The 24,908-nt window shown below is 42.0% G+C and overlaps 1 protein-coding gene across 2 annotated transcripts in view; it reads left to right on the top strand.

The window, feature by feature from the left end:
• LOC139584664 (kin of IRRE-like protein 3) overlaps positions 1–24,908 on the top strand; it is a 307,744-nt gene that overhangs the window by 173,520 nt on the left and 109,316 nt on the right. For both annotated transcript variants that reach the window (XM_071416785.1, XM_071416774.1), the window contains exon 3: positions 2,189–2,338. In XM_071416785.1, the coding sequence (XP_071272886.1) occupies positions 2,189–2,338 (150 nt within the window). The remainder of the gene's footprint in view (positions 1–2,188; positions 2,339–24,908) is intronic.

Here is a 24,908-nt window from a genome sequence, read left to right as displayed (position 1 = left end):
CAGTGTCCAATTTCAAAAAGGCTTTACGACGAAAGCACACCAAGCGATTATATTAGGTCAGAGCCAAGTCACAGAAAAACACAGCCATTTCTCCAGCCAAAGAGAGGAGTCACAAAAAGCAGAAATATTGATAAAATGAATCACTAACCTTTGATATTCTTCATCAGATGACACTCCCGGGACAACATGTTACACAATACATGTATGTTTTGTTCGATCAAGTTCATATTTATATCCAAAAACCTCAGTTTACATTTGGCTTTGCCTCCAAAACATCCCGTGAATTTGCACAGAGCCACATCAAATCACAGAAATACTCATAATAAACATTAATAAAAGATACAAGTGTTATTCACAGATTTAAAGATAGACTTCTCCTTAATTAAAGTAACTCACTTTGGCCTTCCGGATAGCCTGAGTGCACTTATTTCTCATTTGCCTGAACGAGAGCCAGTCAGCCTGAGTATGCGTGTGACGAGCCTTTCGCCAAATGCAATTCTTGAGGTGGAGTAACTCTGCAAGATCCCGGTCGAACCAGGGGCTCAACCTGTTTTTAATAAGCATTTTCTTTACGTGTTTGTTAACAATACCACTGAAATACCACTGAAATACCACTGAAATATAAAAAAAGAAGGGCCAAGTGTCTTCGACAGAGGGGATCCAGCTGATTCTATACCATTTTACAGAGGCCAGTTCATGAAGGAAGGCTTGCTCATTGAAGTTTTTTAGCAAGCGTCTATGACAAATCAGGACAGGTCGTTTCACTGAGCAGAATCAAGTCCCTCGCAGAAATAGAAGTGACTACATGTGCTGGTATCACTTTACATTAAGGTAGGGTTTAGAAAAGGTTTATGCCCTAATGTAAATGTAACCCACATGCTTTGTGAGAGGGTCAAGTCCAATTAAGTTTCTTGAAAAATGTTGTTTTGCATCCTATTAACATAGGTTGGTCTGACTACTAGGACTACTATTAGGCCCTATACGTAGGCGTCTGTCATATTATGACAGTGGTGTGGGAGTTGGTCTCTCCTACTCAACTGTCACGCCCTGACCTTAGTTATCTATGTTTTCTGTATTATTTTGGTCAGGTGTTTTGTGTGACGAGGGTGGGTATGCTTGTTTTGTCGTGTCTAGTGTTTTTGTAGATCTAGGTAATTGTAGGTCTATGGTGACCTGAATTGATTGCCAATCAGAGGCAGCTGTTTATCGTTGTCTCTGATTGGGGATCCTATTTAGGTTGCCATTTTCCCTTTCGGTTTTGTGGGTTCTTGTCTATGGGTAGTTGCCTGTCAGCACTCATTTTATATAGCTTCACGTTCGTTTTGTTACTTGTTTAGTGTTCTTTCTTCATTAAAAGAAGAATGTATGCATATCACGCTGCGCCTTGGTCTCCTCATTACAACGAACGTGACATCAACTCACTTACACTTCCCCATACACTACTGCTTGGCAAAATGCTTATGGATGATTCAGTCTTGCCATTGATCCATGGGCAGTGGAATAAACAGCAAATAGATATTACATATCTCTAATCTTTTTTAAACGGGGTTATAATAGCTATTACTGCACGCACTGGACTAGACGCAATTGGCAATGGGAGAATTGAGTCCGCTCATCTTCTGACAGCTGCTCAATTTCTGTGTGGAAGACCAAATTAAATTTGAAGAAGAAAAAAAAAGAAATGTCACCCTCATTTCTCATTCCCTTTCTCCTCTCAGCTTCCAATGCTATTTGTAGGTGAACCGAGAATGTAATTACTGTACGTTCATCTTTTACTGTGCTAAAGATGTCTAATCTTAAAGGAGTGGAAAGCAACAATAAAGCAGCCCACGTCACATATATAATTGTAGTTGTGTGTGTGTGTTCTCCATTGTAATTGTTTGGGTGTGTTCTCATGAAAGTAATAACAATCTCGATCTGGAAAACCAAATGTTCTTTAATTGTGTTACTTTAAACTAGTAGTCATGACAATACATAGCCCTGGATAATTGGAAAAGCTAGCGTGTGAACTTACATAATGAAGATGTGGTTGTGTGTGTGTGTGGTTGTGTGTGTGTGTCTGTGAGTGTGTGTGTGTACATGATAGTGTGTGTGCATGAACGTGTCTGTGTGTGCGGGTGAGTATGTGTGTGGGTATGTGTGTGCATGCAGTGATGCGGGAGTAATAATGTGTGTTCTTGTGTTCCAGGCTACCCACGCTATGACATTGTTGGAGACCACAGCAAGGGAGAATACCACCTCTTGATTCAGAGAACCGAAATGCAGGACGATGCCTTCTTTGAGTGCCAGGCCATCCAGGCAGCTATCAGAACACGCCCCGCCCGACTGACTGTGCTCGGTAAGACTCAGCTACAGTACTATTAGATTACGTTCAAGTTCATTGAACCATTGTGTGTATGTTTTGCAAGGTTCAGGTTAATGGGAAAACCAACTACTGTATCTCAAGTTGATGGTACATACAGTGGGGAGAACAAGTATTTGATACACTGTCAATTTTGCAGGTTTTCCTACTTACAAAGCATGTAGAGGTCTGTACTTTTTATCATAGGTACACTTCAACTGTGAGAGATGGAATCTAAAACAAAAATCCAGAAAATCACATTGTATGATTTTTAAGTAATTAATTTGCATTTTATTGCATGACTTAAGTATTTGATCACCTACCAACCAGTAAGAATTCCGGCTCTCACAGACCTGTTAGTTTTTCTTTGAGAAGCCCTCCTGTTCTCCACTCATTACCTGTATTAACTCCACCTGTTTGAACTCGTTACCTGTATAAAAGACACCTGTCCACACACTCAATCAAACAGACTCCAACCTCTCCACAATGGCCAAGACCAGAGAGCTGTGTAAGGACATCAGGGATAAAATTGTAGACCTGCACAAGGCTGGGATGGGCTACAGGACAATAGAAAAACAGCTTGGTGAGAAGGCAACAACTGTTGGCGCAATTATTAGAAAATGGAAGACGTTCAAGATGACGGTCAATCACCCTCGGTCTGGGGCTCCATGCAAGATCTCACCTCGTGGGGCATCAATGATCATGAAGAAGGTGAGGGATCAGCCCAGAACTACACGGCAGGACCTGGTCAATGACCTGAAGAGAGCTGGGACCACAATCTCAAAGAAAACCATTAGTAACACACCACGCCGTCATGGATTAAAATCCTGCAGTGCACGCAAGGTCCCCCTGCTCAAGCCAGTGCATGTCCAGGCCCGTCTGAAGTTTGCCAATGACCATCTGGATGATCCAGAGGAGGAATGGGAGAAGGTCATGTGGTCTGATGAGACAAAAATAGAGCTTTTTGGTCTAAACTCCACTCGCCGTGTTTGGAGGAAGAAGAAGGATGAGTACAACCCCAAGAACACCATCCCAACCGTGAAGCATGGAGGTGGAAACATCATTCTTTGGGGATGCTTTTCTGCAAAGGGGACAGGACGACTGCACTGTATTGAGGGAAGGATGGATTTGGCCATGTATCGCGAGATCTTGGCCAACAACCTCCTTCCCTCAGTAAGAGCATTGAAGATGGGTCGTGGCTGGGTCTTCCAGCATGACAACGACCCGAAACACACAGCCAGGGCAACTAAGGAGTGGCTCCGTAAGAAGCATTTCAAGGTCCTGGAGTGGCCTAGACAGTCTCCAGACCTGAACCCAATAGAAAATCTTTGGAGGGAGCTGAAAGTCCGTATTGCCCAGCGACAGCCCCGAAACCTGAAGGATCTGGAGAAGGTCTGTATGGAGGAGTGGGCCAAAATCCCTGCTGCAGTGTGTGCAAACCTGGTCAAGAACTACAGGAAACGTATGAACTCTGTAATTGCAAACAAAGGTTTCTGTACCAAATATTAAGTTCTGCTTTTCTGATGTATCAAATACTTATGTCATGCAATAAAATGCAAATTAAATACTTAAAAATTATACAATGTGATTTTCTGGATTTTTGTTTTAGATTCTGTCTCTCACAGTTGAAGTGTACCTATGATAAAAATGACAGACCTCTACATGCTTTGTAAGTAGGAAAACCTGCAAAATCGGCGGTGTATCAAATACTTGTTCTCCCCACTGTATAGGTGAGATATCTGAGAGAGTATTGAGTGAACTTCCTGTTCATGCCACATAACACATTAAACTTGCAAAACGGTGTCAACCTGTTACACAGCAGGTAGGACAAATGTTAGATCTGGGGAACCTGAAGAGAGTGCATTTTTGAGAGTTTCGGTTGCCTTCCATATTGCACCTATTCCCTATATGATGCACTACTTTCAACCATAGTCCCATGGTACCTGGTCAAAAGTAGTGTACTATATCGGGAACCGGGTGCCGTTTGGAGCGCACGCTTAAGTGAGCGATAAGAAGGGATAGGGGGAAGAAAATGAGGAGAGTTCGGAATATTGTATTATTGAAATTGCTCAGTAATCGTTTGAAAAGGGGGATGGGACAGAACAGGAATTGGCTAGAGATAAATCATGGGTGCATCCTCAAATCAGGCCTAATCAGGTGATGCCAAACCGCCCAAATCTGTTTTCTATCAACCATCATTTGGGCTGGAATCGATGGAACCCTCCGATGCAAACCCTCCTGTGCCTTGGGCAGAGGCAGGGGAGGAGCACCCTAATTAGAATTATCGATTCATCCTCCCTTGTTTAAAGCATGATATATTCTAGAGGTATCAGTTCATTATTCCCTCCCTCAGTGGTAACATTTTTGCCCACTAATCTAAAGCTGGTTACTTAGAGGGGAGGTCAAAGGGGGGAGAGTTAAGATGTTGGCGATTCGGCTCCATTAAAATGATTAATTATAGATAACAAGGACACCATTTGCTTTTATATTTCCGGGTTGGGAGGGCGGGAGAGACAAATCATCCTCCTCCCCAGGGCCTAGCCATTAGCCTGACATTTAATCCCAGACAAATCGTCTCGCTTTGGAAAAAAGTTGCACACCAAGCTACCAGCAGCCCCGTAAGGTAATGAAGTTAATGTATGGACGATGCCAGGGTCAATCCCCGCCTGTCACTTCTCCATGCTCGAGACAGTTGGAGACTTGGCGGCAGCCAACCGCCAACGCCTGACAGCCTCGCCTTGTTGTGCTCTCATAACCAGAGTGGATAGTTTACCATTAATCCCAACTCCAGCTTCAATGTTTTTTTTGGGATGTTGAAGGTAGGTGCTAGACATACTGTGGGATTCCTTTTCTAACCCTGTTATTTGAACATTTATAATATACATTGCAATACCCTCCCAATACAATGTCCCAAACTGCACAAGTGCTCTGTGTTCATACACAGAATTGGTAATCCATTACACAAGTTTTATGTGCTGCATGAGACAAGGCAGTGTTGTTTCCATAATAGCCTGAACTTACTTTTCACACTCATAATAAAATAACTCTATTTGCCGAACAACAATAATATCCCAACACACTGCAGCCTGCCTGGACCTGAACTACAGATAAACCAAGTGACTCCATGCATTATCGCTGGGATGAAAATGCCCTCTACCGGTGACATTTGAACATTGAACCCCATCTAAGAGTGGCCGGGTACTCCAGGTGGCCCTGTGGCGGTGGTACTTTTGAATACGAGAGAGTCCAGGGACAAGATCCAGAGGAGGGGCCCTTGAGGCTAATTAGATCTGTAGAAATCCCCCCCCCCCAGCCGTTCAGGGGAGCCACCGCCGCCAATCACCGGGCTAAAAGGGGATAGCACTGCGCTATCAGAGGTCACGGATGCTTTAAATGGCTTTGGAGACTTAGAGAGGGCCGTGAGCTTCTTACAACTGCAGGTATTGGTGGCCATGCAGACATACATGGCCACCAATTAATTGAACAACATGGCACAAGAGTTGCCTCAATCAGTAATGTCTTCTGTTGACAAGAGGATTTCATAAGCTGAGCATTATACATATTTGTAAACTCAGCAAAAAAAGAAACGTCCCTTTTTCAGGACCCTGTCTTTCAAAGATAATTGCGTAAAAATCCAAATAACTTCACAGATCTTCATTGTAAAGGGTTTAAACACTGTTTCCTATGCTTGTTCAATGAATCATAAACAATTAATGAACATGCACCTGTGGAACGGTCGTTAAGACACTAACAGCTTACAGACGGTAGGCAATTAAGGTCACAGTTATGAAAACTTAGGACACTCAAGAAGCCTTTCTACTGACTCTGAAAAACACCAAAAGAAAGATGCCCAGGGTCCTTGCTCATCTGTGTGAACGTGCCTTAGGCATGCTGCAAGGATGCATGAGGACTGCAGATGTGGCCAGGGAAATAAATTGCAAAGTCTGTACTGTGAGACTCCTAAGACAGAGCTACAGGGAGCCAGGATGGACAGCTGATCGTCCTCGCATTGGCAGACCACATGTAACAACACCTGCCTAGGATTGGTACATCCGAACATAACACCTGCGGGACAGGTACAGGATGGCAACAACAACTGCCCGAATTACACCAGGAAAGCCCAATCCCTTCATCAGCGCTCAGACTGTCCGCATTAGGCTGAGAGAGGCTGGACTGAGGGCTTGTAGGCCTGTTGTAAGGCAGGTCCTCACCAGACATCACCGGCAACAACGGGTGATGGGCACAAACCCACCGTCACTGGACTAGAAAGGACTGGCAAAAAGTGCTCTTCACTGACGAGTCGCGGTTTTGTCTCACCAGGGGTGATGGTCGGATTCGCGTTTCTGGTCGAAGGAATAAGCGTTACATCGAGGCCTGTACTCTGGAGCGGGATTGATTTGGCGGTGGAGGGTCCGTCATGGTCTGGGGCGGTGTTTCACAGCATCATCAGACTGAGCTTGTTGTCATTGCAGGCAATCTCAATGCTGTGCGTTACAGGGAAGACGTGCTTCTCCCTCATGTGGTACCCTTCCTGCAGGCTCATCCTGACATGACACTGCAGCATGACAATGCCACCAGCCATACTGCTCATTCTGCGCGTGATTTCCTGCAAGAAAATAATGTCAGTGTTCTGCCATGGCCAGCGAAGAGCTCGGATCTCAATCCCATAGAGCACGTCTGGGACCTGTTGGATCGGAGGGTGAGGGCTAGGGCCATTACCCCTAGAAATGTCCTGGAACTTGCAGGTGCCTTGGTGGAAGAGTGGGGTAACATCTCACATCAAGAACTGGAAAATCTGGTACAGTCCATGAGGAGGAGATGCACTGCAGTACTTAACCTTTCTGGCGGAGGCGTTCCGCTAGCGACCCACCTCGACAACACCCAGTGAAATTGCAGAGTGACAAATGCAAAATAGAGAAATAGTCATAATAAACATTCATAAAAAATACAACTGTTATACATCGGCTTAAAGATTAACTTCTTGTTAATCCAGCCGCTTTGTCAAATTTCAAAAAGGCTTATGGCGAAAGCATACCATGCGATTATCTGAGGACAGCGCCCCGCTTACAAAAGCATACAAACATTTTACAACCAAGTAAAGGAATTACAAAAGTCAGAAATAGCAATAAAATGAATCACTTACCTTTGAAGATCTTCATACGGTTGCAGACACAAGAGTCCCAGCTACACAATAAATGTTTGTTTTGTTCGCGGCGGTCAAAACATGCAGACGAATACATCCTAATAGTACCGGTAAAGTTCATCGAAATATGTCAAACCATGTTTATAATTAATCTTCAGGTTGTCAATTGTCTAAATAATCGGTAATATTTAAACCGGACAATAGTGTATTCAATAGAAAGGAAAAAACAACGAAGGGCGCGCAATCAGTAATGTGTGCAAACCAGCTCTGCTTGATTCTACAGTCCACTGACAAAATGGTCTCATTATTCTTCATTTTTCAGAAAACAAGCCTGAAACAACGTCTAAAGACTGTTGACATCTAGTGGAAGCCATAGGAACTGCAATATGGGTCCTAACCCATTAGAAACTCTATAGGCATTCAATTGAAAATACCCACATAAAAAAAAAACTACTTCCCGGATGGATTTTCCTCAGGTTTTCGCCTGCCATATCAGTTCTGTTATACTCACATACCTTATTTAAACAGTTTTGGAAACTTTGGAGTGTTTTCTGTCCAAATCCAATTATATGCATATCCTAGCTTCCAGGCAGTTTACTTTGGGCACGCTTCTCATCCAGACGTCGAAATACTGCCCCCAAGCCATAAGAAGTTAATGCAGCTGATGGCCAAACCAGATACTGACTGTTACTTTTGATTTTGACCCCCATTTGTTCGGGGACACATTATTCCAGTTCTGTTAGTCACGTCTGTTGAACTTGTTCAGTTTAAGACTCAGTTGTTGAACCTTGTTATGTTCATACAAATATTTACAAATGTTAAGTTTGCTTTCACACTGCCCTTTCCCAACTGGAAAAAAGGAACACCTATGTGAGAATGCTGTTCATTGACTACAGCTCAGCATTCAGCACCATAGCGCCCACAAAGCTCATCGGTAAGCTAAGGACACTGGAACTAAACACCTCCCTCTGCAACTGGATCCTGGACTTCCTGACGGGCCGCCCCCAGGTGGTAAGGGTAGGCTACGCTGATCCTCAACACTGGGTCCCTCAGGGGTGTGTACTTAGTTCCCTCCTGTACTCCTTGTTCACCCACGACCGCGTGGCCAAACATGACTCCAAAACCACCATTAAGTTTGCTGACGACACAACAATGGTAGGCCTGATCACCGACAACGGTAAGACAGTCTATAGGGAGGAGGTCAGAGAACTGGCAGTGTGGTGCCAGGACAACAACCTCTCCCTCAATGTGAGCAAGACAAAGGAGCTGATCGTGGACTACAGGAAAAGGCAGGCCGAACAGGCCCCCATTAACATTGACGGGGCTGTAGCAGAGCGGGTCGAGAGTTTCAAGTTCCTTGGTGTCCACATCACCAGCAAACTATCATGGTCCAAACAAACCAAGACAGTCGTGAAGAGGGCACAACAAAACCTTTTCCCCCTCAGGAGACTGAAAAGATTTGTCATGGGTCTCCAGATCCTCAAAAGGTTATACAGCTGCACCATCGAGAGCATCCTAACCAGTTGCGTCGCCACCTGGTATGGCAACTGCTCGGCATCTGACCGTAAGACGCTACAGAGGGTAGTGCGTACAGCCCAGTACATCACTGTGGCCAAGCTTCCTGCCATCCAGGACCTATATAATAGGCGGTGTCAGAAGGAAGCCCATAAAATTGTCAGACTCCAGTCACCCAAGTTATAGACTGTTTTCTCTGCTACCGCACGGCAAGCGGTACCGAAGCTCCAAGTCTGGGACCAAAAGGCTCCTCAACAGCTTCCACCCCCAAGCCATAAGACTGCTGAACAATTAATAAAATTGCCACTGGATTATTTACATTGACTCCCCCCCCACTCCCTTTTGTACACTGCTGCTACTCGCTGTTTAATATCTATCCATAGTTACTTCACTCCTACCAACATGTACAAATTACCTCAACTAACCTGTACCCCCGCACACTGACTCGGTACCGGTACCCCCTTTATTGTTATTCTTATTGTGTTACTTTTTATTATTATGTTTTACTTTAGTCTATTTGGTAAATCTTTTCTTAACTCTTCGTGAACTCTTCGTGAACTGCACTTGTAAGTAAGCATTTCACAGTAAGGTCTACACTTGTTGTATTCGGCGCATGTGACAAATAAAGTTTGATTTGATGAAGTCAATCTCTCCTCCACTTTGAGCCAGGAGAGATTGACATGCATATTATTAATGTTTGCTCTCTGTGTACAGCCAGCCGTGCTGCCCTGTTCTGAGCAAATTGCAATTTCCCTAAATCCCTCTGTGGCACCTGACCACTTGACTGAACAGTAGTCCAGTTGCAACAAAGCTAGGCTCTCTAGGACCTGTTAAGAAGACAGAATAGCGCTTTATTATGGACACACTTCTCCCCATCTTAGCTACTGTTGTACATCATCAATATGTTTTGACCATGACAGTTTACAATCCAGGGATACACCAAGCAGTTTAGTCACCTCAACTTGCTCATTTTCCACATTATTCATTACAAGATTTAGCTGAGGTTTAGGGTTTAGTGAATGATTTGTCCCAAATACAATGCTTTTAGTTTCTGAAATATTTAGGACTAACTTATTCCTTGCCACCCACTCTGACACTAACTGCAGTTCTTTGTTAAGTGTTGCAGTCATTTCAGTCGCTGACGTGTATAGTGTTGAGTCATCTGCATACACAGACACACTGGCTTTACTCAAACCCAGTGGCATGTCATTAGTAAAGATTGAAAAAAGTAAGGGCCTGAACAGATTCTACCTGGATTAAGTTGGTTAGGCTTCCATTAAGGGAAAACCCTCTGTGTTTTGTTAGACAGGGTACTCTTTATCCACAATATAGCAGGAAGTGTAAAGCCATAACACATAGGTATTTCCAGCAGCAGACTATGATCGAATATGTCAAAAGCCGCACTGAAGTCTAACAAAAGTGTTGGTCAGTTGTTCTACAACACACAATTCTAAAACTGTCTAGTTTTGTCTCGTCTCTCCTCATGTCGGCTGCCAGATCTGAACATGCTTTTGAAAGCCCTTATTTTTGCAGGCGGTTTTATAATCGTGGGCAGACATCAGTCTTTCAGTACTGAATAAAAGTCACAAAATAGTTTATCTACAGCCTCTGTATTAGGGAACATATGACCTGGAGTGCCAGTGTCTGCTCAGTTAACACACTGTTCCCCGGGCACCGATGACGTGGATGTCGATTAAGGCAGCCCCCCGCACCTCTCTGATTCAGAGGGGTTGGGTTAAATGCGGAAGACACATTTCAGTTGAATGCATTCAGTTGTACAACTGACTGGCTATTTCCCTTATATTATGAAGTATTATAAGCCATCCCAGCTATCGACATTATATTGAGGGCTGGGGGTAAATTTCACAAGTGTTTTCTTTGACATGTCTCTTTAGTAAAATATATAGTAAAATATACATATCTGCAAATTCTATCATTATCCATAAACGTTTTCCAGTTATTTATTCTAATCAATGTGTGTGATTTGTAATTTGAAAAAAATTATACTGAGCTCATCATTGACATTTTCCAAAGTGCCTGTCGAATACCTCTGCAAAAAGGTTTTTGCATGCTAACTCGATCAATAGCTTTTCAGAGGAAAAATGCAAAGTGAACTGTAAACTTCAATTCACAGGCATTGTCAAGTTGACCTCTTTCTTGTGCAATTCCCCACTTGAAAAGGACAGTCCCTCCACATGAAGATTTTAACTGGATTTCACTCAATAAACAGCCATGGAATCAGTTGTTTGTCTTTTATTTACCATTCTTTGGTTGGCAGTAAACAGGTGAAAAACCTCAAAAAAGAGATGACAAATACAAGTTACTATTTGAGTTGACAGCACAATCAAATACACAAAATTATCCACATTCACCCCAGATAAACACATTTCTGCCACCATAAAACACAAGGTTTCCACTTTTAAGCAAATGTTTCCCAAAATAGAAACCCACCATTTTTAATCAAATGAGCAGAATCCGTATATTTTCTCTAAATTTGCATTTTAGCCAAATACATTCAAAATATTTTTAGTAGTAAAAAATTACATTTATTTTCTAATCAGTAGTTTTAAGCAGACAAATCTTACATTTTTTAGCCAAAGATTTTTTAGACTATATATTTGTTACTGAATTAAGAACTTGGTTTACTAAGATTTCTACAAAGTTTAAATTACTTTTAACCATTTCAAACAAGTTCTTTGTCAACAATGAATTTGGCTCTTCTTACTTTTCCTTTATACCCCACAAACAACATTTTGAAGTTATAAATACCACTGCAAAAGTCCTATCAAAGTTAAGAGTTAAGAGTCTGTGTTTTCCAGAGTATCATTAGCAGTGCACTGCTTAAGTCAGTCTAGCCAAGCATGGCTAATATGGCGCTTACCGGCTGTCTTTCACAGTTTTGTGGAGGGCTTGGACTTGCACAGTCACCTTGATCACAAAGATGAAGTTTCCTTGGTCTTGTGGTGTTATAAATGCTCCTTTCACTGCGGTCTAAAGACAACAGCAGAGCCAGGTGCTGGCACGCCCTGATTGCCTGGAAGATTTGTTCCACCTGGTTCACCACTGATTGAAGGAGGAGGAGTTTCACCACTGAGGAGCTCCCAGGCAGTTTGTCAGCACAGGCATCATGTTGGATGAAAGTGAATTACAGGCTAAGATCAACCTTGGTGTGCCGTGAAAGATTGCTAAATAAAACATGAAGTTAACCCTCGCTACATACATCTATATGTCCTGTGTGAACCTCTGGCTGCCTTCGGGCTGATTAACCAGTGTTTTTCAGAGCAAAAAGGATTTTCCCTCCCCTCAGGAGTTTAGCGGTTATTAATGTCAATCTTTTGTCATGGATTAGCCTTTACTCCAGACGTATTCACCCCCTGTGCCGAGCAATAAAATATCAATCAAACTGAGGAGAAGCAGCACACACCACCTCGTCTACGAGACCGCCTCTTGCCTGCAGCCATAGAGCCATTGCACATTGACGTCCCAAACTCCCTGAACTCTTCCCCCCAACAGTGGCAGTTTTTTTGTCACTGTAACCTTGCTATGGTGATTGATGTCTTCTCATACATAGCAAGCTGATATTGTTATCCCTCATCCCAACATCCTCCCGTCCTACCAATCTGCCTCTTATTTAATGTCAAAGTGGCCCAGGCTATATAAACAAGCGCTAGATTGGAGAGGGAAAGGTAGTCTGCTGTACTTTAGTGACAAACATTGATCGCCAGTTTGCGCTGTTCTGTGAAGAGAGTAGTACGCAGCGTTTTACAAGATCTTCAGTTTCTTGGCAATTTCTCTCATGGAATAGCCTTCATTTCTCAGAACAAGAATATACTGAGAAGTTTCAGAAGAAGGTACTTTGTTTCTGGCCATTTTGAGCCTGTAATCGAACCCACAAATGCTGACGCTCCAGATACTCAACTAGTCTAAAGATGGCCAGTTTTATTGCTTCTTTAATCAGGACAACAGTTTCAGCTGTGCTAACATGATTGGGTTTTCTAATGACGAATTAGCCTTTTAAAATGATCAACTTGGATTAGCTAACACAACGTGCCATTGGAACACAGGAGTGATGGTTGCTGATAATTGACCTCTGTACGCCTATGTAGATATTCCATTAAAAATCTGCTGTTTCCAGCTACAATAGTCATTTACAACATTAACCACGTCTACACTGTATTTCTGATCAATTTGATGTTATTTTAATGGACAAAAAAATTGCTTTTCTTTCAAAAACAAGGAAATTTCTAAGTGACCCCAAACCTTTGAACGGTAGTATAATATTTATATATATATTTGATGAACATTTTTATTTGACCTTATTGCTATTAGCTCATACAAACGCAATGAATAACATATTCACTACATGGAACAACAGATGGTCCCTCCCAAAAAATATCTGTCATATTTCTGAGAGATATAAAAAGATCAGGAAATATATATTTTTTACATGTATTTAACCTCTTATTATTGTCACTAAACAGTCTCCATATACTCTTCCATACATTTTTTCAACTGGTACCGGGGGACCTTCAGATGAGTCTTGTGAGGCCTGTTGGCATCCTAGAGCAAAACAACTGACAACCGTGTTCGTGAGAGTCTCACCTTTCCACAGAGGGGTCATACTCGGACGCTACAGACGATTTTGTGAGAAGACCGATTTCGGTATGTCTCATGGTCTGACAAACACAGCTCAAGCTCTGTTACCCTTCACCGCAGATGCAAAGGTGGGACATCGGCAGATGCGGTGGATTGAGATGCATCCAATGCAAAAAAACATTTAAACTGACCGATTTTTATGGGTATTTTTGTATTATGCTAATTGGATTTCCGCGGGGGCGCGGACATCAACTCTAGGGGGTTTGACATGCATCAGGTAATTCATCCACATTAAATAGTTGGACAGAAACCTAGATAGTGACATTCCCCTCTATTAATTTGCTTGAAATATTTATCTAACACAAAAGGATGATGATTCTCTGTTGGGGAACATTTTCGTTTGAGCAATCTTTTTTTCTCTCCAAACGGATAGAAATCGGCACGATACAAATGCTATCTGTTGTATAAACAAGCTTGAATAAAGCTCAGCTAATTTGTGTACAGCCCAAGAATGATTACAGCATCAAAACCCAAACAAATGAACAATATAATAGAAACGACGATTGGAGACCATTTGTACGTTCAGCTTGCCTCCTCCTTTGCCATTTTTCTGAATTTTCTGCTGTCACGGTGGATTCAGAACACTAGACGGTGGAGAGAAAATTCCAGCTCATCCAATCTGAATTTGAACGGTCCCCCCTCTCTCTTCTTCCTCTTCTTCTTCTCTTCTCTTGAGCTGTGGTGGTTCGAGGGATTGGCGTTGTGGGCCACTGGGCCATGTCTGTCTGGTGTTTCGTAGCATGGCAGGATGCTAGCGAGGTATCCATCATTACCTAATGATAGTCAGCAGGGGCATGTCGGTTTCAGCCCGCCACCTGGCCAGGCGCTATGTGAGAAATGGATCTGGTAACATCTCCCATGAAGGGTCGGTCCCTGGATGGGTGACAAGATGCTGCTCAAAGTTGTGTTGGAGGGCCAGTAGGATGCACTCTTTCCTCTGGTCTAAAGTAAGATATCCCAATGCCCCAGGCCAGTGATTGGGGACATTGCCCTGTGTAGAGCGTCGCCTTTCAGATGGGACATTAACCTCTCTGGGATATGGGGGACGCTAGCGTCCCAAACTGGCCAACATCCAGTGAAAATGCAGAGTGCCAAATTCAAATAAATTACTACAAAAATGTAACTTTCATGAAATCACACATTAAATATACCAAATTAAAGCTACACTTGTTGTGAATCCAGCCAGTGTCAGATTTAAAAAATGCTTTACGGCGAAAGCAAATGATGCTATTATCTGAGGATAGCACCCAAGCAAACAAACACAGACCATCATAAATCAACCCTCCAGGCGCGACACAAAACGCAGAAATAAAGATATAGTTCATGCCTTACCTTTGACGAGCTTCTTCTGTTGGCACTCCAATATGTTCCATAAACATCACAAATGGTCCTTTTGTTCGATTAATTCCGTCGATATATATCCAAAATGTCCATTTATTTGGCGCGTTTGATCCAGAAAAACACTGGTTCCAACTCGCGCAACATGACTACAAAAGTTACCTGTAAGCTCTGTCCAAACATTTCAAACTACTTTTGAAATACAACTTTAGGTATTTTTTTTACGGAAATAATCGATCAAATTGAAGACGGGATGATACCGGAGGAAAACAAAGTGTAGCTAGCTTTCAGGTCACGCGCCTCTAACAAAGAGTACACTTCCCTCGAGCCTCATTCTGAACATGGCTACTTCTTCATTTCTCAAAGGAAAAACCTTAACCAATTTCTAAAGACTGTTGACATCCAGTGGAAGCGATAGGAACTGCAAGAAGGTCCCTCAGAAATCTGGATTCCCAATGAAACCCATTGAAAAGAGAGTGACCTCAATTTTTTTTTATCTGAATGGTTTGTCCTCGGCGTTTTGCCTGCCAAATAAGTTCTGTTATAGTCACAGACATGATTCAAACAGTTTTAGAAACTGAGTGTTTTCAGAGTGTTTTCTATCCGAATCTCCTCATAATATGCATATATTAACTTCTGGGCCTGGGTAGCAGGCAGTTTACTTTGGACACGCTTTTCATCCAGACGTGAAAATACTGCCACCTATCCCAGAGAAGTTAATGAGGGGAATACGTTTTTAATCCATTTTAGAATAAGGCTGTAACTTAACAAAATTAGGGAAAAGTCACGAGGTCTGAATACTTTCCTAAATGCACTGTATGAGCCTTACTCTTGAAATTATGAGATAGGAAAGTAATGGAGCAAATCTCATTTCAATCTCAAATATTTTTTTGCAGCATATATTGCAGTGGTGGGCCACCGCTACCGAATGCGCTTGGAGGAAACACTGGGTCTATTTTTAGTAACCTGTTGAAATAATCTCCAGTTCATTTTCCTTTTGTTTCATACACGGCTAACGACTACTCCACAAAGCTGAGGTTAATTAATGTCACCCCAGACTTCAGGAGTAAATATGAAGTAAGTTTGGTACCCAGACCTTTACCTACCCTTATCTTATTCGAGATACAGTATTGACTGCTGTATGTCAAAACCAAGTCAGCACTTTTTTTCTGTTATTAAAATAATTCAATTTCATTATACATCTAACAGTTTTAAAACAATGTGAACAATACTACATGTTTTAATGCAACCACTGTATCTGTGTTGTGTCTGTTTTACAGGAGAGACAGTATTTGTGGTGGAAAAGCACTTGTGTGTGCCCTGAAATGAGTAGAGGGAGTGGAAGAGACACAGAGAAGAGATGAGAGAGAGAGAGGGAAAGAGAGGAGGGGTACAGTTGAGCAGAGGAGAGGGTAAGAAATGGGGACGAGAGTAAAGGGAGGGAGGGAAAGACAAGAGAGAGTAGAGAGAGAGTGGAAGATGATAGAGCAATTAGAGTGAGGGGAGAGCGAGGAAGAGAGTAGAGAGAGGGGGGAAGAGAGGAAGAGAAAGTGCAGAGATGGAAGAAACGGAGATAGAGAGGGTAAGGTCAGAGAGAGAGAAGAGACACTTGAAGTGAGCAGTGGGGGGGGGGGCAAGGAAAAGTGGTTGGCAATATGTTCACTACAGCCCCCAAAAGCATTTAAGTCCATTTCAGGGAAGCAAAGAATATATATAATAAGGCTTTCACCTGCTAAATAAAATCTGTTAACGTCAATTTAAGACTTTTTTTTTTAATCTAAAGGATAGAGTATCACTGATGTTTTTTTTACTTCTTTAAAGTGAACTGAATTGAGGTGTTTCTCCAGTGTCGTTCGATGTATTTTAATTCAGAGCACCTAACCTGGAAAATGTAAGCATGTGTAAAGTACATACCCATTCTGCATCTTAAAATATCCTTGATGTTTCTCTTTAATGGATTTATTTTGAAACTAAGTGAAATTAATGTGAAATATGCATGATTTGTGGCGTTTTACCACTTAAATACCCTGTAAACCCCGTTTAAGGGGTGTTGTAAGGTGTTTTTAAATCTTCAATAACACCTTATTTTGCACATAATTAATTTGATAAATTAAGGACAAATTTAGGCACACATAATCCTGGATGCTGATTGGTTAAAACCGCATTCCATCTGGTGTCTATTCCACAAGTTGCCACTGGCTAAATCTATGACTTTGAAATGCCTATACACTCTGTTCCATCTCACTGTGCAATCCACTGTCTCATCAGCCCAGCCAGACAAACTCCACTGTAAAAAGCATCTAGACATTATCTCCCATTTCTTTTAGACTAGCAATTGGTTTTCAATAGCGGAGATCTGTATAAAACTTGAGGTCTGTCTCGCTGACATTTGCAGCATTGTTTCATTTTTTTAATTCAATCTCCAGCTGTCCCATAGCAATAAACGTGTAGGGGTCGGGAGTCTGGACAAGATAGGCAGGCAGGCAGCTTTTTTCAGCCAATCGAAATAATCAGCTAGCATAATTTTTTATGGACACACAAAGAAATGCCAATAGAAAACAGGTCAAACGAAACGAAATGCAGATAGTTTGCAGTCTTTCAAGCTTCAGTTTGAAGTGATTGGGCCAGTAGGAGGCACCCTTTCATCTGGTCTAAAATTACCCTGTGTAGGGTGCTGTCTTTCGGATGGGACGTTAACTTCTCTAGGGTATGTGGAACGGTAGCGTCCCACCTCGTCAACAGCCAGTGAAACTGCAGGGCGCCAAATAAAAAAAAACAGAAATCCCATAATTTAAATTCCTCAAACATGCAAGTATTTTACACCATTTTAAAGCTACACTTGTTGTAAATCCAGCCAAAGTGTTCGATTTCCAAAAGGTTTACGACGAAAGCACACCAAACGATTATGTTAGGTATGAGCCAAGTCACAGAAAAAGACAGCCATTTTTCCAGCTAAAGAGAGCAGTAACAAAAAGCAGAAATATAGATAAAATTAATCACTAACCTTTGATGATCTTCATCAGATGACACTCATAGGACTTCATGTTACACAATACATGTATTTGTTGTTCGGTAAAGTTCATATTTATATCCAAAAATCTGAGTTTAGGCAAGACGCTACTGTCTCATTTGGTAAAAAGCCTGAGAAAATGCGGAGCGCCATATTCAAATTAATTACTATGAAAATTACTATAAAATCAAACTTTCATTAAATCACACATGAAAGATACCAAATTAAAGCTACACTGGTTGTGAATCCAGCCAACATGTCAGAATTCAAATAGGCTTTTCGGCGAAAGCATACGATGCTATTATCTGAGGATAGCACAATAGTAAACAAAGCGAGAAGCATATTCCAACCCTGCAGGCGCGACACAAAACGCAGAAATAAAAATATAAATCATGCCTTACCTTTGACGAGCTTCTGCTGTTGGCACTCCAGTATGTCCCATAAACATCACAAATGGTCCTTTTGTTCGATTAATTCCGTCGATATATATCCAAAATGTACATTTATTTGGAGCGTTTGATCCAGAAAAGCACAGGTTCCAACTTGCTCAAACGTGACGACAAAATATCTCAAAGGTTACCTGTAAACTTTGCCCAAAAATGTCAAACTACGTTTGTAATACAACTTTAGGTATTTTTTAACGTTAGTAATCGATAAAATTGAAGACGGGATGATCTGTGTTCAATACAGGATTAAAATGAAATGTAGCATGCCTTCTGCACATGCGCTTCAATCAAACAGGACACCTGGAGTGACTCGACTTCAAGATGGCCCTATTTCTTCATTACACAAAGGAATAACCTCAACCTATTTCTCAGGACTGTTGACATCCAGTGGAAGCCGTAGGAACTGCAAGCAATTCGCTTAGAAATCTAATTTCCCAATGAAACTCATTGAAAAGACAGTGACCTAAAAAAAAAAAAATCTGAATGGTTTGTCCTCGGGGTTTCGCTAAATAAGTTCTGTTTTGCTCACAGACATGATTCAAACAGTTTTAGAAACTTCAGAGTGTTTTCTATCCAAATATACTAATTATATGCATATCTTATCTTCTGGGGATGAGTAGAGGGCAGTTGAATTTGTGTATGCTTTTCATCCAAACATGAAAATGCTGCCTCCTACCCTAGAGAAGTTAAATGGGTGTCCTGACTCTCTGTGGTCACTAAAGGTCCCATGTCCATTATCATAAGAGTAGGGGTGTTAACCCCAGTGTCCAGGCTAAATTTTCAATCTGGTCCTCATAACATCACGGTCACCTAATCATCCCCAGTTTACAATTGGCTCATTCATCCCCCCTCCTCTCCCCTGTAACTATTTCCCAGGTCGTTGCTGTAAATGATAATGTGTTCTCAGTCAACGTACCTGGTAAAATAAAAAAAGATTGTGTGTTGTTGACTAGCTCCTCTGAACAACAGTGTCCTGACAAGAACACACATTTTCTGTGCCTGGTGAAATCACGCATCATTAGATCATTCTTATTAATGTATCCAAATATATGTAACTTGAAAACAGCTTAAACAAATGCAAATGCAGCTACTTTGCTGTTATTCCCTCAATGCCGCTGTTTCGTCTCGGGTCTGACAACACCCATGCCTATATCCTCCAAACACAGGCTTCTCGGATATTATTACTTAAATTGAATGCATCTCAAAGAGGAGCCAGTCTTTGTGTGGAATGAATCTGATCACACCTCATATGAAGGGCATCATTGTCTATTGCGTGTTAATTAGCAGTGAATAATAAATGAATGGCCTCAAATACACATTATTAAGGAGTGAATAACATCTGAATCTCCGAGAGGAGCCATTATTTGTGGGGAATGAATCTGGTTCTGGTCACACCTTATATGATGTGCCTTATACATTGTCTGTGACATGTTAATTAGCAGTGAAAAACACCTTAATGAGATGTTTTCAAGCATCCACAGATGGTGGATTGTTTAGGACTGTGTTTAACTCACTTCTCACCAGACCAATCAATCTGATTGATGTGTGGAATAACCCAAACCACCTCATCTTAACACATTGGAATCTTTGTCGGGATACTGTAACTACTATCAGAATCTAGTCAGTCTAATTAATTCTGTCGATAACCCTCCTATTTACTACAACATATTTAATTTTTGGACGGATAAACTAATTTAAACAGATTATTCACGTTTCCTCCTAATTAAAACTTGGCTGATGGCTGTTGCCAGCTTTGAAATGTCTTTAGCAGTGAAAACTTGTTAATTGCTTTAGATCTGTCATGGATTCACAGAGGAGGGATGGGAGGCATGGCCACAAGTATTTTTCTTCCTACTTCGTATTTGGCACAACAAATCCTTGCCGGCACGAGAGACTGAAAGAATGTCTTCATTCTCTTCCATTCTCCTCCTGCCTGTACATCAGTTGACACTGTGCCCCTCCGGAGTCTCCAGCCAGAGCGGTGAAACAAATTGTACATTATCTCGGGCTTAGGGACCCCGTTTAAATAACTTCAGTGGCATCTCCCTTATCTGGAGAGGTAACGTTCACTAAGGCAAGGTGTTACGGTGTGACAGGCAAACACTGGCAAGTCCTCCTGCTGCGAATGTGACGCACACAGACACAGATGTGCTGCCAATCTCCTTCAGTGCTGTTTGTTGGCGGTGGAGACTTGTTACTGACTCTTTCAATTCAATTTCAAGCGAGTGAAGGGCTACAATGGCATGGATAAATGTGGGGGAAATGAGGGTGAAAGCCTAAAGAGGAGGTAGAAAACTTAGGCTGGTAGAAGATAATTTGTCCCTAACCAAATCTCCAGAAGAAAACGTTTTCTCTTGCCTGCAAAATCCTGCCCTGGACACGTTTTTATCTGGATGTTGGGTTGTGCGTGCCATACCATAGAACTTAGAACATAGCGTAGAACTTTCAAGAAGGATACGCCGACAGCTCTGCATGTGTGTGCTAAGTGTATGCTAACAGCTGACGTGAAGAAGAGGATGTATTAAGTCATCCATCTTAAAGTTTGGAGGGTTAGAGTGCGAGGGTGAAGGCACAAATGTGGCACTGCCAGTGAACCCACAAAGTGATTAATCGGTCCCGGCCACCAATTCCTGCGAGGCGGCCATCTTAAGATCTCACAACCAGATCCAGGTACATTTGAAAATGGGAAAATCACATTTTCCCCAAGTCATCCTTCCCCTCAGTTTATTTCCTAAATTAAATAGCAATTTTTTCCTGGCAATTTTCCCCATCTACAGAACTGAATGACTTGGTCCCTCCTAAGGGGTCAGTGAATCAAGGGGAGAGAAAGAAAATGTAATTTGGTGACAAAAAACAAGGCTCTAGTGTGGAGAGAGAGAAATAGAGAAAGAAGGGGAGGAGAGTGGGCTTTTTGCATCCAGCGGCAGTAATTAAAGGAGGGGGTGCTTAGTCCACCTCTATTTAGGCCAGCTCATGAGACTGGCCACGTTAAATCGTCAATTTGGAGCCATTAGGCCGTGCCACATTCACAAACATGGTAGAAATGATGATGGGGTTACTGGAAAGGAGGGCCCCATCTCTCTCTCTCTCCCTGTCACTCTCCCCCTCTCTCAACCCCCCTCTCTCTTTCTCTCTCTCTCTCTCGCTTCCCTTGCTCTCTCTGGGGTCTAACTTGGCTTCGGAGACCAAACATCACTGCTGATGTTGTGAATTAGGCCCGTGTAATGAGTCACGCAGTATTAGCTCCTTTGCCGACCCATTGCAAAAGTGCCAGCTGGTTCCCTCATTTCTGACATCACGGACGACACATCACAAGACCTGGGAGGGTGGTAGGGTGAACTCACCGCACTGGTCAGTATTTTATGTGGAGTTCCCAAGGCCTGTTGCATAGCTGGTGCATACCTCTAAAATGTGTGTGCGGTTGGTGTCACCTGATGCTCATCCAGAGTCTGATTCTGTGTCCCAAATGGGAGCCTATTCCCTATTTAGTGCACTACTTTTGACCTGGGACCAAATGGATCTGTTCAAAAGTAGCACACCCTATAGGGAATAGGGTGCCATTTGAAACGCTGACCAAGAAAGACTGAAAGCAAACCAAATGCAGTGAATAATTCATGGGGCTCCTTTCTGCGCCGACTGGTGCAATACAGGGGACCATTTTCAATATCTCTCGGTCTGTGATGCTAAATCAACAAACACTACAGCTGTCACTGGCACAACATATCATAAACAAGCACATTTACATTATTATCTAAGACAAGCCGCTACTGTTAGCCATCTGTCCTCAACTGCCTGCCTGCCTTTTCATGCTGTTGGGTTCCTTGTCTTAGGCCACATCCAAAATGGCACCCTATTCTCTATTTTTTTCACTAAATAGGGAATAGGGTGCCACAAATGAGACTGAAAGCAAACCAAATGCAGGTTGTCAACCTGACATTATTGTCTCCTTGCTGGTCTCATTAGTGGATAGGGAAGAAATAAAAACACAAAGATTATTTTTCTTCCAACATCACAATATCCTGAGACTCCACATTGTCAATAACCAACAATAACAACAAAAAAATGTAAATGTAAATTTAGCGTGGAAACTCAGGGAGGAAATTGCCCCATTATGACTTGATTTTAGAGTACTGATAATGTATAAATATTGACTGGTACTCCACCATTACATCACCTTCATGAAATGACTTAAAAATGACTTCAAATTTCAATGTGACCATTTATTCTCACTGTATCCGTTCAAGCTGTGGGGGATGTTTCACATTTCGGATCTTCATCTTCAGATTTGAAAATATTTGATAAATGTATTGTGCAGATTTTGGTCAAGGTGAAGGTTGTTGTAGCCTGTACTTTATTTACTCTTTCACTTTTTAAACTATTCTTGAAGTTACTTAAAAGTATATACAGTGAGCTCCAAAAGTATTGGGACAGTGATCATTATAAAAAAAAATGTGGCTCTCTACTCCAGTTCTTTGAATTACAAATTATACAATGACTATGAAGTTAAAGTGCAGACTGTCAGCATTAATTTGAGGGTATTTTCATTGATATCGGGTGAACTGTTAAGAAATTACATCACTTTATGTACATAGTCCTCCTGAAAGAGCTTCAAGTTCCTTGGTGTCCACATCACCAACAAACTAGAATGGTCCAAACACACCAAGACAGTCGTGAAGAGGTTTTCCTGAGGGCCTATTCCCCCTCAGGAAACGAAAAAGATTTGGCATGGGTCCTGAGATCCTCAAAAGGTTCTACAGCTGCAACATCGAGAGCATCCTGACTGGTTGCATCGCTGCCTGGTACGGCAATTGCTCGGCCTCCGACCGCAAGGCACTACAGAGGGTAGTGCGTACGGCCCAGTATATCACTGGGGCTAAGCTGCCTGCCATCCAGGACCTCTACATTGTCAAATACACCAGCCACCCCAGTCATAGACTGTTCTCTCTACTACCGCGTGGCAAGCGGTACCGGAGTGCCAAGTCTAGGACAAAAAGGCTTCTGAACAGTTTTTACCCCCAAGCCATAAGACTCCTGAACAGGTAATCAAATGAAAACCCGGACTATTTGCATTGTGTGCCCCCTCCCAACCCCTCTTTTACGCTACTGCTACTCTCTGTCCATCATATATACATAGTCACTTTAACCGTATCTACATGTACATACTACCTCAATCAGCCTGACTAACCGGTGTCTGTATGTAGCCTCGCTACTGTATATAGCCTCGCTACTGTTATTTTTCACTGTCTTTTTACTGTTGTTTTTATTTCTTTACTTACCTATTGTTCACCTGATACCTTTTTTGCACTATTGGTTAGAGCCTGTAAGTACGCATTCCACTGTAAGGTCTACACCTGTTGTATTCGGTGCACGTGACAAATAAACTTTGATTTGATTAGTCCTCCCATTTTAGGACTATGTATTCACTTATATGTGTATTAAAGTAGTCAAAAGTTTAGTATTTGGTCCCATATTTCTAGCATGCAATGATTACATCAAGCTTGAGACTACTACATTTTTGGATGCATTTGCTGTTAGTTTTGGTTGTGTTTAATATTATTTTGTGCCCAATAGAAATGAATGACAAATAATGTATTGTGTCGTTTTGGAGTCACTTTTATTGTAAATAAGAATAGAATATGTCTTTAATTACTTGTACATTAATGTTGATGCTACCATAATTATGCATAGTCCTGAATGAATCATGAATAATGATGAGTGAGAAAGTTACAGATGCACAAATATCATAGAACCAAGGAATGCTGACCTCTCACCATTTTTGGGGGCTTATGATATTTGTACGTCTGTAAATGCAATGCTCAATGCTTGAAATTGCGCGATGCCACTGGGCTTCCACCATTATAAAGTAGTTAACTGGGTGGGGATTCCTATGAGTTGGGAGCAATCAGCCAATGAAGAAGTGCAAGGTAGCCTCAATGGCGCTGCCCATGCTGTCACAAACGCTATAATGGCACAGATCGAAAGATGAGTCCTCTATCTATATCTATGGCCTGTTGTATCCTCCCTCTCATTGGTTATAATGGTCCCATGTGATCTCGCCTTCTACCGGCTGCCTTTCATCTTTGAGGACATGTATTACCATTGTTACAGCGGTCACTTGACTATCTTGTCAATATAATGGACAATCTTTGGCTCTACCAGTCTCATTGTAACTGTGCTGAACAAAGATGGCTGACAAAAGTGAAAGCAATTGCCAAGGCTCTAATCAGTCCTCCCCCAGCTGTGAGGGATGAGTAATGAGCAAAGAGGCCAAGTCATGCCCTAATGAAGTCAGCTAGCTCTCTCAAACTCCATCTCCATCACACACTCTTTCTCTAACTCCCCTGCTGCTGCCAACGTGCCGTATAAGGCATTTGTCTGCATGTAGAGAGCTATACCTCTCCTAATTTACCCCTGGGAGGGAAGAAGAACGGATGACGCTAATGAAGTGAAAGCAGCGAA

This window comes from Salvelinus alpinus, chromosome 1 (genome assembly GCF_045679555.1).
Source record: "Salvelinus alpinus chromosome 1, SLU_Salpinus.1, whole genome shotgun sequence".
Taxonomy (NCBI): Eukaryota; Metazoa; Chordata; class Actinopteri; order Salmoniformes; family Salmonidae; genus Salvelinus; species Salvelinus alpinus.
Note: the sequence above shows the minus strand (reverse complement) of the source record. Positions and strands in the feature narration are given on the sequence as shown.